Here is a 16,209-nt window from a genome sequence, read left to right on the forward strand (position 1 = left end):
ATAGCAGAATTGATAACAGCTGAAATACTTGTGCTGTGATTCGTACTCACATCCTTCAGGGCTTTCTTCGAAATCTTCTTTGTTATCATAGACAGCTGGTGGCAGTTCAATGGACCACGTCCCTTTTAAAAAAAAAATCATTTGTGTGCCTCAATTAATCTCTGGAAGAGGCACTAAACTCAGATTTACCGTTTTCTGCTTAACAGTTTCCCACATTCACAAAGGTAAACTAGAAGTCTGTTGTGAATTCTGTGGCAAGGTAGACCCTTCTGCTCAGAAGCATCTTCTGGTTGCCTGACTCCACGGAGCTCCTGGCAAACAGATCCACAAAGCAACACTGCGAGAAGTCGGCGAGAAGTTAAAAGTTGGGACGGAATCTTACAAAGCTACACAGAGAAAAGAGAGCAAGCCTTGTCACTGAACAACCCGGCTTCTGCATCCTTCTTTACAGTGAGATTCCCTTCACCTACTCCTTTCTAAATGCCTCGATGAATAAATAATGTAATATTAATTCTGCCTGACCTCCAAAACTGATGCAATGAAGACAGGAGGCACACCAGAGACCATGAGAAATGGGAAATTATTAAACAAGACATGTTGGGTGAAAGTGGTTGAGACAAGTGGGGCACTTAGCATAATATCCATAATTTGTCAGTGTCTTCGGCTAATGGCGATGGCAGTTATTTAATTATTCATCCATTTTAACATTGATCTAATGTTTTTTTAAACCTAAAATGACTCGTAGGATTCAATATGAAATATGATTTTAGATGACAATTACAATAACGATTGGTCTATCAGTTGCTATGTCTGTCTCTCGGACATTGATTAACTGATACTGCAGAAATAGATCTCAGAAGTTAGAGTCTTCCTGGAAAGTTGATACTCTGCATTAGCATTTCTGAGCTCTTTTGTGCTGGACATCTTACATATTTTACACCCATTTACAGGACTGCAGAAACTGCTGTAATAATAGGCACAAAACAACTTAACAACAGTCGTTAAATTGCAATCGCCCTGAACCTTATTAAACTGTAGTCTCCATGAAACCACGGTTTGTGAGGTCACCTGCCATCGACTCCAGCTCAGCACGTTAAGAATAATGATTAAAAAAAACAAATTTCCCTCCAGAAACCGTCAACCGGAGGGGAAGTAGGGCGTGTCGCTGTGGTAATTATAGTCAGGGCACACTTTCTGCACCAGTCTGTAATCCGTGCTGTAAAAGGAAATGTAGATGCAGATGACTTTAAAGGGTTTGGAACAGATCCATGATACGTGACTCTGGGTCTGCTCCTGGTAGCAAGTTTTGGACGGGTCATAATTACACAGCGCAGTCTTCTTGGCTCTGTCGATCTTCTCGTATTCGATACGGCAGTTAAATATTTTGGAATCTTTGGCATCAATCGCGGTCTGTTGAGCCAGGTCGAACTCGACCGCCTTTGTGGGCGGCACGAGGCTCACGGATATGTTCCCCTGGCCAGTAGAGTTGTGGCGAAAGTAGACACTGAACGTCCCGTTCCCGTGGTCCACGATTTTCCCCGTGATCAGCAGGTTTAGTTTCACGGTTTTGATGTTTGAATAAAAATCGCCCCATCCAAACATTTTCTTGAATTTCCCCGTCTTAACGATGGGTCTCCTCTTGACTCTGGAGTTGGGGTCTTCGTGTTGATCGGACATATTCCCCAGCCAGTCCCAGATATCCTGCTTGGAGTAGGAGACAGGCGAGGAGAACGGCAGTCGCAGGAGGGTGGTGTTCCCTGTGCTCGGCAGTGCATGCATGACCCATTGGCTCAGAGCAGACACTCTGTTGGCCTTGAGCAGCACATGCTTCTGTGTGCTTTTGGACCCACTGGGCTTTGAGTCCTCCGCATCGTTTGACGTATTCCCAAGGGTAAAAGCAACCTGCAGGAAAAAAGACTGGAGATGTAATTTACAAATGTAAATGGAGGCCAGTTCGTTGGATGCTTTCAAGAGAGAGCTGGATAGAGCTCTTAAGGATAGCGGAGTGAGGGGGTATGGGGAGAAGGCAGGAACGGGGTACTGATTGAGAATGATCAGCCATGATCACATTGAATGGCGGTGCTGGCTCGAAGGGCCGAATGGCCTCCTCCTGCACCTATTGTCTATTGTCTATAAAACTCGGAGATCTCGGAGAAAACCCATGCGGTCACGGGGAGAACATACAAACTCCGTACAGACAGCACCTGTAGATGGGATCGAACCCGTGTCTCCGGCGCTGCAAGCGCTGTAAGGCAGCAACGCTATCGTTGCACCACCTTTGCTGCAAAGATGCTGCAATCTTGTGCAGAACACACAATGCGTTTAGCACTTTAGGGTTATTATTGTCACATGTACTGAGGTAGTATTTATTTAAGAGTAAATTGGATAGGTATATGGATAAGAGGGGATTAGAGGGTTATGGTCTGAGTGCAGGTAGATGATACTAGGTCAGGGAGAATGGTCGGCGTGGACTGGTAGGGCCGGACAGGCCTGTTTCCATGCTGTAGTTGTTATATGTTATATGTTATATGTTATATATATGTAGTGAAAACATTTTTTTTGCATGCTATCCAAACAGATCATATACCCCACAAGGACACAGAATGGAGTGATCCTTTCCTTTGCTTTCAAAATTATTGACTATAAATTAAATCATTGTGTTGATTGTAGAACACAGAATACTGGAGTAACTCAGTGGCTCAGGCAGCATCTGTGGAGAACGTGGATAGGTGACGTTTCGAGTCGGGACCCTTCTTCATTCTGATTATAGTAGGGAAGAGAAAGATATGTGGGATGGTGCCAAAGCCAAGCAAATAATGAATAAAACTCTTCCAATTAAAAAATTGCCTAATCTGTATCCACCTATCACTTGCCAGGACTTGCCCATCCCCAACTTTTATCTAACTTTCTCTCCTCACTACAATCAGTCTGAATAAGTGTCCTGACCTGAACCGTCACCTATCCACGTTCTCCACAGATGCTGCCTGACCCGCTGAGTTACTCCAGCACTCTGTGAAACGTCACCTATCCACGTTCTCCACAGATGCTGCCTGACCCGCTGAGTTACTCCAGCACTCTGTGAAACGTCACCTATCCACGTTCTCCACAGATGCTGCCTGACCCGCTGAGTTACTCCAGCACTCTGTGAAACGTCAACTATCCACGTTCCCCACAGATGCTGCCCGACCCGCTGAGTAACTCCAGCACCTTGTGTTCTCGCGTCAACACAATAATTCATTTTGAAAGCAAAATTCTACAGATGTCGGAAAAGAGCATTCTATTCCTAGCACAGCTCTCAGAACAATATTTATACTCCTTCTCCATGTAACAACAGGTACAATTACCACTTCTCAGTATCAGTGTGAATACACTCACAAGTTTCCCCATTTCCTCGTTGATTTATGATACCTAACCTTATTCCTCTTTGCAAAATGAATCATTTCATGCTTTTCTAAATTAAAGCGCATCCTGCATACCACATCCTATTTCACTTTTTTGCTAATTTACGGGTGGCATGTTGGGGCAGCGGTAGATTTGCTGCCTTACAGCGCCAATGACCTGGGTTCAATCTTGACTATGGGTGCTGTCTGCACATTCTCCCCGTGACCTCGTGGGTTTTCTCCAGGAGGTCCAGTTTCATCCCACACTCCAAAGATGTACAAGTGTATAAGTTAATTGGCTTGGTAAAATTGTAAATTGTCCCTAGTGTGTGCAGGATAGTGTTAATGTGTGGGGATCGCTGGTCGGCACGGACTTGGTGGGCCGAAGGGCTTGTTTCCGCGCTGAACTTGCCTTCAATATGTTAATTCATTGCCACTTTCTCCCTCCTTAAAGAACATCACCTCATCTTCCATCTGGGCACATTGTAACCTTCTAATGGTTCAATGGTTTATTTATAAGAAAATAGACAATAGACAATAGACAATAGGTGCAGGAGGAGGCCATTCGGACCTTTGAGCCAGCACTGCCATTCAATGTGATCATGGCTGATCATTCTCAATCAGTACCCCGTTCCTGCCTTCTCCCCATACCCCTGACTCCACTATCCTTAAGAGCTCTATCCAGCTCTCGCTTGAATGCATTCAGTGAATTGGCCTCCACTGCCTTCTGAGGCAGAGAATTCCACAGATTCACAACTCTCTGACTGAAAAGGTTTTTCCTCATCTCAGTTCTAAATGGCCTACCCCTTATTCTTAAACTGTGGCCCCTTGTTCTGGACTCCCCCAACATTGGGAACATGTTTCCTGCCTCTAACGTGTCCAACCCCTTAATAATCTTATACGTTTTGATAAGATCTCCTCTCATCTTTCTAAATTCCAGTGTATACAAGCCTAGTCGCTCCAGCCTTTCAACATATGATAGTCCTGCCATTCCGGGAATTAACCTAGTAAACCTACGCTGCACGCCCTCAATAGCAAGAATATCCTTCCTCAAATTTGGAGACCAAAACTGCACACAGTACTCCAGGTGCGGTCTCACCAGGGGCCTGTACAACTGCAGAAGGACCTCTTTGCTCCTATACTCAACTCCTCTTGTTATGAAGGCCAACATTCCATTGGCTTTCTTCACTGCCTGCTGATGCTGGTACAAACAACTGCAGATGCTGGTACAAATCGAAGGTATTTATTCACAAAATGCTGGAGTAACTCAGCAGGTCAGGCAGCATCTCAGGAGAGAAGGGATGGGTGACGTTTCGGGTCGAGACCCTTCTTCAGACCCTTCTCCATTCCTTCTCTCCTGAGATGCTGCCTGACCTGCTGAGTTATTCCAGCATTTTGTGAATAAATACCTTCGAATGGTTTATTTATTATCACATGTACCAAGGTACCGTGAGATTTGTTTTTGCATATAGATCAGTAAGATTATTGCCGTACATAAGTACAATCCCTGGTTAGGTACATAATGCACAGAAACAGCCCCCTGAGTCTATATTTCCAGAGTCTCCAGGTTTTGGCGCCTATTCACAATCCCAACTGTGGTTGGCCATGAAGGCCTGTTGTAGCCATCGCCTGCCTGCATCCAGTTGTCACACAAACCGCCATCCCTCTCCTTGACCCGCCCTCTGCCACCTTCATGACCCGGGGGCGTCTCCCGTAGCTGAGGGTGCGGAAGATAAGATACAATACTGAAAAAGTAACGCATTCTTTCCTTCCTTCTCTGTACCAGCACCGGTCATTTCTGTCACATATCCCTCTGTGATGTTGACTTGTAATTTTATGTCTTCATCAGTATGTTCAAAACTGCTGGGAATATCCCTCACCCCTGCCATCAGCAACACATAACTCAACAAAGAAGAGAGATTCCCTTCATCCTTTCCATCGTTCCCACACCATCTCTACAGCTTATAACCCTTCTTCACCGTGTGGGGAGAGTGAGATATACACCCAGCATACTTCTGCCGATTTGACTTGACCTTCAGTGTCTTCCTGTGGTTCATTACCTCTTTCCTCATCCCTGAGGAACATCACCTCATCTTCCACCTTGGCACATTCATTCACCTGTATCCACCTATCACTTGCCAGGCATTGTCCTGCCCACTCCCCTCTTCCAGCCTCCCCCCCACCACAATCAGTCTGAAGGTGGGTTTTAACCGACAGCCCTACGGACATCAGGTTATTAAACACTGCAACCTCCAAATAAGCTCTGAACCACATGGACTTTTAGTTTAGTTTAGTTTAGTTTAGTTTAGTTTAATTTATTTTAGTTTAGAAATACAGCGCGGAAACAGGCCATTAGGCACATTATCACTATCCTACACACACTAAGGACAATTTACACTTATCCCAAGCCAATTAACCAACAAACCTGTCTGACTTTGGAGTGTGGGAGGAAACTAAAGATCTCAGAAAAAACACATGCAGTCACCGGGAGAATGTGCAAACTCCATACAGACAGCACCCAAAGCCAGGATTGAACCCGAGTCTCCGGCGTTGCAAATGCTTTAAGGCAACAACTCTACCGCTGCGCCACCATGCCCCATGATTGTGTGTATGTACATATATATCGTGTGTGTGCGTGTATGTGTGTACACACACACACGGTGGCACGGTGGCGCAGCGGTAGAGTTGCTGCCTTACAGTGAATGCAGCGCCGGAGACTCAGGTTCAATCCTGACCACGGGCGCCGTCTGTACGGAGTTTGTACATTCTCCCCGTGACCTCCGTGGGTTTTCTCTGAGATCTTCGGTTTCCTCCCACACTCCAAAGACGTACAGGTATGTAGGTTAATTGGCTGGGCAAATGTAAAAATTGTCCCTAGTGGGTGTAGGATAGTGTTAATGTGCGGAGATCGCTGGGCGGCGCGGACCCGGTGGGCCGAAGGGCCTGTTTCCGCGCTGTATCTCTAAATCTAAATCTGAAAAATCTAAATCTATATATATATATATTATATACACACACACTGAACTTTTTATTCTTGTTTATTATATTGTTTACAAGGTACTATGTTTACATATTCTGTTGTGTGCTGCTGCAAGTGAGAATTAACAATGTAATTCTGGGACATACGACAATAAAACTCTTGACTCTTGAAACACCGCCTGTCCATGTTCTCCAGAGATGCTGCCTGACCCATTGAGCCACTCCGGCACTTTGTGTCTGGTTTCTCCGTCGCTCCCCCAGCCTCACATCCCTGCAGCTGCTGCCTCTTTAATGTTATGGATTTTAATTTCAATAACAAAGTGATCGTGCTGCAGTGGTCGGAAGCCTTTTGGAGAAGCCCATAATCGTATAAACCATCTTACCCTCATTAACCTTTCCATTACTTCACAAATAACTCCATTAAACAGAAGGCAGTCTTAACAAATCCTTGCTGGCTTTTTACTCGTTTATTAACCCACAGGTTTCCAAATGCCAACCTTAAGGATTATTCTCTCCTGAAGTTTCACTTATCTCAGCCGAGCTGCTGTGTAGTTATGGGATTTATCCTTCTGTGTTATGAAACAAGAATCCAATTAAACTGAAGGTTTTAGAGTTGAATGAGTAGAGTGGATTAATAATAGATTGGAAAAAATCGTCGTAAGCAAAGAATTGAAGATCAAAGAGAAACGGATTACATCAGAGTCCAAAAATCCTGAATGAACTCTATTTACTTCCTGCAACACCAACTGGAATTAGATTTTTGAATTAATTATGCAGTTATATACATAAGTTATATAATACATTTCTTCTCTTTAGACTTCAGACATTAGACTTTAGAGATACAACGTGGAAACAGGCCCTACGGTGCACCGAGACCACGCTGACCAGCGATGCCCGCACACTAGCACTGTCCAACACACTAAGGAAAGTTAACTATTTGACCGAAGCCAATTAAGTTACAAACTTGCACGTCTTTAGAGTGTGGAAGGAAACCGGGGCACCCAGAGAAAACCCACGCGGTCACTGGGAGAATGAACATCCCCGTACAGACAGCACCCGTGGTCAGGATTGAACCTGGGTCTCTGGCGTAGTAAAACAGCAAGTCTACTGCTGCACCATTGAGCCACCCAACTTAACCTTGTTTCAACCAAGAGAAGATTTTTTGTTTAAACGGTGAGTTTCATTTGCAGCTCTGTTATCTTGTTACTGCTTTCTCTATGGAGGCAGATAACACACAGGCAACACAAACAGTGCATCCAATTTTACTCTTTCACCGATGATTGAGATTAGCTGTCTGAAAAATGGATTAGGAATAAGTTATATTGGTAACATGGCAAAAACTCTTGAGGCTGTATTTTACTGGAGTCCATGACAGCACGAGTGACAATTTTTAAACTTAAATGCAAATACGATTGTATATGTGAACGTTTTGGTTGGCACAGTGGTGCAGCTGGAAGAGCTACTGCCTCACAGCGCAAGAGACCCAAGTTCAATCTTGACCTCGTGTTGTCTGTGCGGAGTTTGCACGTTCTCCTAATGACTGTGTGGGATTCCTCCGGGTGCTCCGGTTTTATCCTACATCCCAAAGACGTGCGTGCTTGTAGGTTAATTGGCTTCTGTAAGTTGCCCTTGGTTTGTAGGGAGTGGATGAGAAGGTGGAATAACAAGGAACTGGTGTGAATGGGGAACTATAGACAATAGACTATAGACAATAGGTGCAGGAAGAGGCCATTCGGCCCTTCAAGCCAGCATCGCCATTCAATGTGATCATAGCTGATCATTCTCAATCAGTACCCCGTTCCTGCCTTCTCCCCATACCCCCTGACTCCGCTATCCTTAAGAGCTCTATCCTCTCTTGAATGCATTCAGAGAATTGGCCTTCATTACCTTCTGAGGCAGAGAATTCCACAGATTCACAACTCTCTGACTGAAAATGTTTTTCCTCATCTCAGTTCTAAATGGCCTACCCCCTATTCTTAAACTGTGGCCGCTTGTTCTGGACTCCCCCAACATTGGGAACATGTTTCCTGCCTCTAACGTGTCCAACCCCTTAATAATCTTATACATTTCGATAAGATCTCCTCTCATCCTTCTAAATTCCAGTGTATACAAGCCTAGTCGCCCCAGTCTTTCAGTCCCGCCATTCCGGGAATTAACCTAGTAAAGCTACGCTGCACGCCCTCAATAGGAAGAATATCCTTCCTCAAATTTGGAGACCAAAACTGCACACAGTACTCCAGGTGCGGTCTCACTAGGGCCCTGTACATGCAGTTTACTAAAAATTGAACGATGAGAGCTATGCCATTCATCTATATGCATGATTGCTACAACACCTTCAGGTGGGAGGCAAATGCTTGGTGGGCAGTATTCTAACATTCCTGTACGAGTCCCACTTAGCTTCATGATGGTAATATTTCACTGCCATCCCCATCGGCACCATTCCAATATAAGATTTGCTGTCTGGGTCTAGTAGAAAGAGGAGGTGTACATAACACAACCCAAAGATATTTGGCAATTAATTTCATAAATATGCACTTAACAATATGGCGATATTTGTTCATTATTACAAACCAATCTGCAAGAGCATAAACCGTTAATGGTTTCTTTTGGTTTTCCATGCTTAACTTTTTTTCTCACAGATACAGCATAGACACAGGCCCTTCGGCCCAACTTGCGCACACTGGCCAACATGCCCTATTTACACCAGTCCCACCTGCCTGTGTTTGGCTCGTATCACTCTGAACCTGTCCTACCCGCGTACCTGTCTAAATGCCTCTTAAACGTTGTGATAATATCTTAATAAACGTTCTAATCCTCTTTCTAAATTGTTCTTTAATTCTCTTTCCACAGCGATACGATACGATACGATACGATACGATACGATACGATACGATACGATACGATACGATACGATACGATACGATACGATACGTTACGATACGATACGATACGATATGATACGATACGATACGATACAATATGATAGAACTTTATTTATCCCAGGAGGGAAATTGATCTGCCAATAGTCATAACAACACAAAATACATGAAACATGAAATTAAAGTGAGGAGTGGAAAGGATTGGGGGATGTGCAAGATTGGAGAGGGTGGAGTGGGGGTAGTGGGGGGAGTGGAGTTAGTCTCAGTCTACCCCATGTCAGAAGGGGGAGGAGTTGCACAGTTTGAGAGCCACAGGGCAGAAGGATCTCCTGTGGTGTTCTGTCCTGCATCTTGGTGGAACCAGTCTGTTGCTGAGGGTACTCCTCAGGTTGTGTAAGAAAATAACTGCAGATGCTGGTACAATTCGAAGGTACCCTTGGTCTCGACCCGAAACGTCGCCCATTCCTTCTCTCCTGAGATGCTGCCTGACCTGCTGAGTTACTGCAGCATTTTGTGAATAAGTACTCCTCAGGTTGATCAATTTACTGTAACGTTGAATTCTGACCCTTTAGTTCAGGTAGCGCAGCGGTAGAGTTGCTGCTTTACAGCGAATGCAGCGCCGGAGACTCAGGTTCGATCCTGACTACGGGTGCTGCACTGTAAGGAGTTTGTACGTTCTCCCCGTGACCTGCGTGGGTTTTCTCCGAGATCTTCGGTTTCCTCCCACACTCCAAAGACGTACAGGTATGTAGGTTAATTGGCTGGGTAAATGTAAAAATTGTCCCTAGTGGGTGTAGGATAGTGTTAATGTGCGGGGATCACTGGGCGGCACGGACTTGGAGGGCCGAAAAGGCCTGTTTCCGGCTGTATATATATGATATGATATGATATGTTTCGTTTAAACTCTGTCTTTTGGCTGTTTATATCCCAATCCTTCACCCGTAATGGAAAGAGATTTCAATTGCTTCTCTTGGCATTGCTCCGGGCCTGGATTGATACAACCCCAGACACTTATTGCTGTAGATAACCTCCTTACACCAACCTCGAGCACATGATTTGGTCATTCTTCCGTCACTCCACATCAACCAATTCTTCCCCCACCCTGCCCCCACCGCTCCACAATGGATAAGTCACAGCCAGTGATGGGACCCATAGAGGATGCTTCCTATCCCTCAAGCAGGGGGTTCCCTGTTGCCTGTTACCTACCGAGTGCCTTGATACCTGTTGCTTTTTATCCCACTTTCTCATCCGACAAACTTGCAGCAATATGCAGAGAGCAACTAACCTACAAACCTGCAGATGAGGAAAAACTTTTTCAGTCAGAGAGTTGTGAATCTGTGGAATTCTCTGCCTCAGAAGGCAGTGGAGGCCAATTCTCTGAATGCATTCAAGAGAGAGCTGGATAGAGCTCTTAAGGATAGCGGAGTCAGGGGGTACGGGGAGAAGGCAGGAACGGGGTACTGATTGAGAATGATCAGCCATGATCACATTGAATGGCGGTGCTGGCTCGAAGGGCCGGATGGCCTCCTCCTGCACCTATTGTCTACTGTCTATTGTCTATTGTCCTTGGAATGTGGGTGGAAACTGGAGCACACGGAAGCAACCAGCGCTGTCACGGGGAGACTAGGCAAACTCCACACAGACAGCAACCGAGGTAAGGATCGATCCCAGGTCTCTGGCTCTTGTGGTATAAGGCAGCAACTCTACCGCTGCGCCACTCTGCCGCCGAGTAAAAGCATTTATTCTGTATAACTATATTTCTGAGTTAAGAAAGATAATTTAAATACAGGGAAATAAAACAGGGCTTAGGAATATGGTGAAAGAAGGAGATAAAAAGAGTTAATTCTGCAATCCCATTGGAGAAGCCAATTTGCTCCGTTTCACAGTCACTACATGCCTGGAAGTTTAGTGCCTCATTGGGAATGGTGAATGGCAGAATTAACAGTATTTATCAAAATGATATGTGGGCCAAGATTAAACAAATGGAGATGGAAATTATCACAGACATTTCAATGGCTTTATAACAGCTGATTTAATTGTTCCTGTGAACTTTCTAATAACTGGAACTAATCAAATTTTTATAACACATTATTAGTGTTGGACCTTCTCTCATGATTTAATCATCTGCTTATATTAAGTAGTAGTCACATAAATGTTCAGTTCATTTTAAGCTTTTAGAATGCCATATAGAAGGTTAATTAATTACAGTCACAAAGCAAAGTTCAGGCCAGGGAAAGGTTATCCAGCATAATTTGCCTAATTATATTTTATACTTACCAAGGCTTTTACAAATGACATCTCCAGCTGGGGGTACATGAACGATTGTAAAGGATGTGGCAAAGTATTTGAACAGTCGATAGACACGAAGTGCTGGAGTAACTCAGCGGGACAGGCAGCATCTCTGGGGAACAGGACTGGGGCGGCACGGTGGCGCAGCGGTAGAGTTGCTGCTTTACAGCGAATGCAGCGCCGGAGACTCAGGTTCGATCCTGACTACGGGTGCTGTACTGTAAGGAGTTTGTACGTTCTCCCCGTGACCTGCGTGGGTTTTCTCCGAGATCTTCGGTTTCCTCCCACACTCCAAAGACGTACGGGTATGTAGGTTAATTTGACTGGGTAAATGTAAAAAATTGTCCCTAGTGTGTGTAGGATAGTGTTAATGTACGGGGATCGCTGGGCGGCGCGGACATGGTGGGCTGAAAAGGCCTGTTTCCGCGCTGTATATATATGATATGATATGATAGGTGTCATTTCAGGTCGAGATCCTTCTTCAGACTATCTTCAGACAGTTGTGTGTGACACGTATCATTGTGTTAACTGTTTAATATCCCTGTCTTCATAGAAACAAGATGTTTCTATATTGGGAAAATATTTGGCCTGATGTTGGAATGACTGGCTCTGGTCCTTTGGTGTTTTGGGAAGAAAGGAGGGCAGCTGGTCACAGGGAGAAACCTACATGGTCTCAGTGACAAACCCACACGGTCACAGTGACAAACCCACACGGTCACAGTGACAAACCCACACGGTCACTGTGACAAACCCACACGGTCACAGTGACAAACCCACGCGGTCACAGTGACAAACCCACACGGTCACAGTGACAAACCCACACGGTCACTGTGACAAACCCACACGGTCACAGTGACAAACACACACAGTCACAGTGACAAACACACATGGTCACAGTGACAAACACACACAGTCACAGTGACAAACACACACTATCACAGTGACAAACGCACGCGGTCACAGTGACAAGCCGGGTAAACTTCAGAAAGACAGCACTGGAGGTCGGGATTGAACCCAGATCTCTAGAACTTGGAGAAAGCAGTTCTACTAACTGTGTCACTGTGCCACTCCAGAACTCCCCACAATAGCACATGTAATAATGCATTAACATCATTGACATAGATAATGGTACAGGAATGATATGATTATGTGGATTATGTATAATCAGATAAAGAGTGGGTTAGCATATGATGAGCGTTTGACAGAGCTGGAGTTTGGAAGGTTGAGGGGGGGCCTCATTGAAACACAGAATAATGAAAGGCATAGATAGAGTGGATGTGGAAAGGATGTTTCCACTGGTGGGAGAGCCTAGGACCAAAGGTCATAACCTCAGAATTAAAGGGCGCTATTTTAGAAAGGAGGTGAGGAGGAACTTCTTTAGAAGGAGGGCAGTTAATCTGTGGAACTCATTGCCACAGAGGACAGTGGAGGCCAAGTCAGTGGATATTTTTAAGGCAAGAACAAATTCTTGATTAGAACGGGTGTCAAGGGTTTTGGGGAAAAGGCAGGAAAATGGGAATAGGAGGCAGAGATCAGCCATGATTGAATGGCGGAATAGACTCGATGGGCCGAATGGCTTAAATCTACTCCTGTAACTTGTGAACTTGTGAACTTATGTGCCCATGGCGTAACATGTTGAATTGAAAGGTCTGCTTCTAATTTTTATGTTATGGGTTTCAATAATATAAGATGACCAATAATATAAGATGATAAAATGTTTTAAGTAATGTTGTTTGATTAATGCACAACAATGCTTCCTTACATCACCACTTGTTACCATGTTTTATATTTTACAGTGACTGTAAAACCTGTAGTATCTATGGTGTGAAGGATTGTGAAGTGGGATTATAGCAACCCATCACAGATTTGATTCCTTTCAAGTTGGTCTCTCGACTGAAATTGTAGTATTAACACTTGCATCCCCTTTATAGAAGTTCCAAGCAGCAACATCCTTTAGACTTCGCCATTAATTCAACATTCAATACAGGGCACTCCTTCAATATAGTGGTTCTCTTGGGAACTAATCGAAAATAGCATGATGAATGTAGCCAATTTCTTAACATTTATTCACAAGCACTCGACCGTAAATTGAAATCTTCCGCACATTTGGAAATCGAGGAAATAAACCGAAATAAGATTTATTCCACTGCTGTGGCACGGTGGCGCAGTGGTAGAGTTGCTGCCCCACAGTGCCAGAGACCCGGGTTCGATCCTGACTATGGGTGCTGTCTGTATGGAGTTTGTACGTTCTCCCCATGATCTGCGTGGGGTTTCTCTGGGTGCTCCGGTTTCCCCCCACACTCCAAAGACGTACGGGTTTGTAGGTTAATTGGCTTTGGTAAATTTGTAAAATTGTCCCTGGTGTGTGTAGGATAGTGTTAGTGTGCAGGCACAGACTCGTTAGGCCGAAGGGCCTATTTCTGTGTTGTATCGCTAAACTAAACTAAACTAAACTAAACTAAAATAAACTAAACTAAACTAAACTAAACTAAACTAAAATAAAATAAAATAAAATAAAATAAAATAAAATAAAATAAAATAAAATAAAATAAAATAAAATAAAATAAAATAAAATAAAATAAAATAAGGAGGAAAACAACTGCAGGTGCTAGTTAAAATCGAAGGTAGATCCAAAATGATGGATAACTCAACGGGTCAGTCAGCATCTCGGGAGGAGGGGAGGGGGGGTAGGGAGGATAAGGGGGGTTAAGGGGGGTGTAGGGGAGGGGAAGGGGGGGTGGAGGGAAGGGGGAGGGGGAGGGGGAGGAGAGGGTGCTGCCCCAATGCAGGGATGTTTGGGCCCAACGGGTCCACTTAGTCTAGTATACTTTAAAAACGTGGTGAGATTTCTTACTTCCTCACCATCCCAGGCAGTTCATTTCAGTTTGCAAATCATTCACTGGCTGATATTTTTTTATTCAGATCCTCTCTCACCCTTTTACTCCTCATATATAACATGTGCTCTTTGGTTTTAAACGTTTCCATTATGGGGAATAGTTTATCACCATTAACCCTTCCTATCAGTTACAATCTTGTACACCTCTGCTGGGTCCTCCTTTGCCTCCTTCACTGCAAGGAAAACAAACCAAGACTATCTAGTTCCTCTCCATAACTAAAGCATCGGGTCCCGGGCATGTCTCTATAACTCCTGCATTCCCCCCCCCCTCCATCTCCCCCAACCTAGTCGTCCGACCTGTTCCACTGTTGTCATCCTTCTATCCCTCTCTTTAGCACATCTTCCCCACCCAACACTAGGCCATTATGGACTCTACCCTTCCTGAGGTCATCTGTTGCCGGCCTTGATTAGTTCTGGTCTTTCCTTGCCCTCTAGTTTCTCCCCCAACCCTCCCCCCCACCCCACCCCCCCCCCCCCACCCCCACCAATCTGTACCTTTCAGTCTGAAGAAAGATCATCTGCCTGACCTGTTGAATTGCTCCAGCATTCGGTATAACTTCAGTATAAACCAGCATCTGCAGTTCCCTCCCACACAACATGCGAGCGAGTGTCCTTTGCTCCCTCTCCAGTGCATTCACACCCTCACCACAGTGTGATGAGCAGAGCTGCACACATTATCCCAACCTCAGCCTAACCAGCAATATCGGCAAGGCATTGGGAAAACCCTTTGAAAAGGCACATTCCTTGTATATGCACATACTTGGCCAATAAACTATTCATTCATTCATTCATTCATTCATTCATTCATTTATTCAAATTCCACCTCCTGTTTAGATCTGGAACCTGAACAAGATAGGAGATGCACCTGAAAAAACTGTAAAGATTTAAGAATCCATACGAAGCTGCAATTAATAAAAAGTTTCCAAGTTCATTAAAAAAAAAGTTTTTACGTGAGCTGGTGGATAATGCAGAGGGGCAGATATTAGACTGTGGAACCACAACCAATCAGTGATGGAAATGAAAGTTTCCAGTATCTGCATGGAATGTTTGAAAGCGGTTCGGACAGTCTCTCGGTCGATGCAGGCCCTTTAGCCCAACTTGGCCACGCCAAACAAGATGCGTTTGGTCCATATCCCTCGAAACCTTTCCTATCCATATACCGGTTTGAATGTTATTATAGTACCTGCTTTAGCTACCTCCTCTGGCAGCTAGTTAGTTGAACTCTGAAAGCTGCTTTAGTTGTACATGTGGCAGACTGGCACAGGTGGTAGAACAGCTGTCTCGTAGCACCAGAGACCAGAGTTCGATCCTGACCTCGGGTGCTTTGACCCCTGTAGATTGCCCCCTAGAGTGCAGGGAGTGGATGTGAACATGGGATAACATAGAACTAGTGTCAATGGGTGATTGATGGACAGCATGGGCTTGGTGGGCTGACGGGCCTATTTCCACATTGTATCTTTCACTCAATGGGGCACTGCGGCACGGTGGCGCAGCGGTAGAGTTGCTGCCTTACTGCGCTTGCAGCGCCGGAGACCCGGGTTCCATCCCGACTACGGGTGCTGTCTGTTAGATTTTGTACATTCTCCCCGTGACTGCTTGGGCTTTCTCCGAGATCTTTGGTTTCCTCCCATGCTCCAAAGTTGTACAGGTTTGTAGGTTAATACGCTTGGTATAGTTGTAAATTGTCCCTAGTGTGTGTGTAGGATAGCGTTAGTGTGCGGGGATCACTGGTCGGCGCGGACTCGGTGGGCCGAAGGGCCTGTTTCCGCACTGTATATCTAAACTA

At 44.9% G+C, this 16,209-nt stretch overlaps 1 protein-coding gene across 1 annotated transcript in view; it reads right to left on the reverse strand.

The window, feature by feature from the left end:
• Window positions 1-1,137: 1,137 nt before the first annotated feature.
• The window catches only part of LOC144607621 (neurexophilin-1-like), a 77,044-nt gene continuing 61,972 nt past the window's right edge, over window positions 1,138-16,209 (reverse strand). Inside the window, exon 2 of the mRNA XM_078424564.1 lies at window positions 1,138-1,902. Within this exon, the coding sequence (XP_078280690.1) occupies window positions 1,138-1,902 (765 nt within the window). The remainder of the gene's footprint in view (window positions 1,903-16,209) is intronic.

This window comes from Rhinoraja longicauda, chromosome 29 (assembly GCF_053455715.1).
Source record: "Rhinoraja longicauda isolate Sanriku21f chromosome 29, sRhiLon1.1, whole genome shotgun sequence".
NCBI classification, from domain to species: domain Eukaryota; kingdom Metazoa; phylum Chordata; class Chondrichthyes; order Rajiformes; family Arhynchobatidae; genus Rhinoraja; species Rhinoraja longicauda.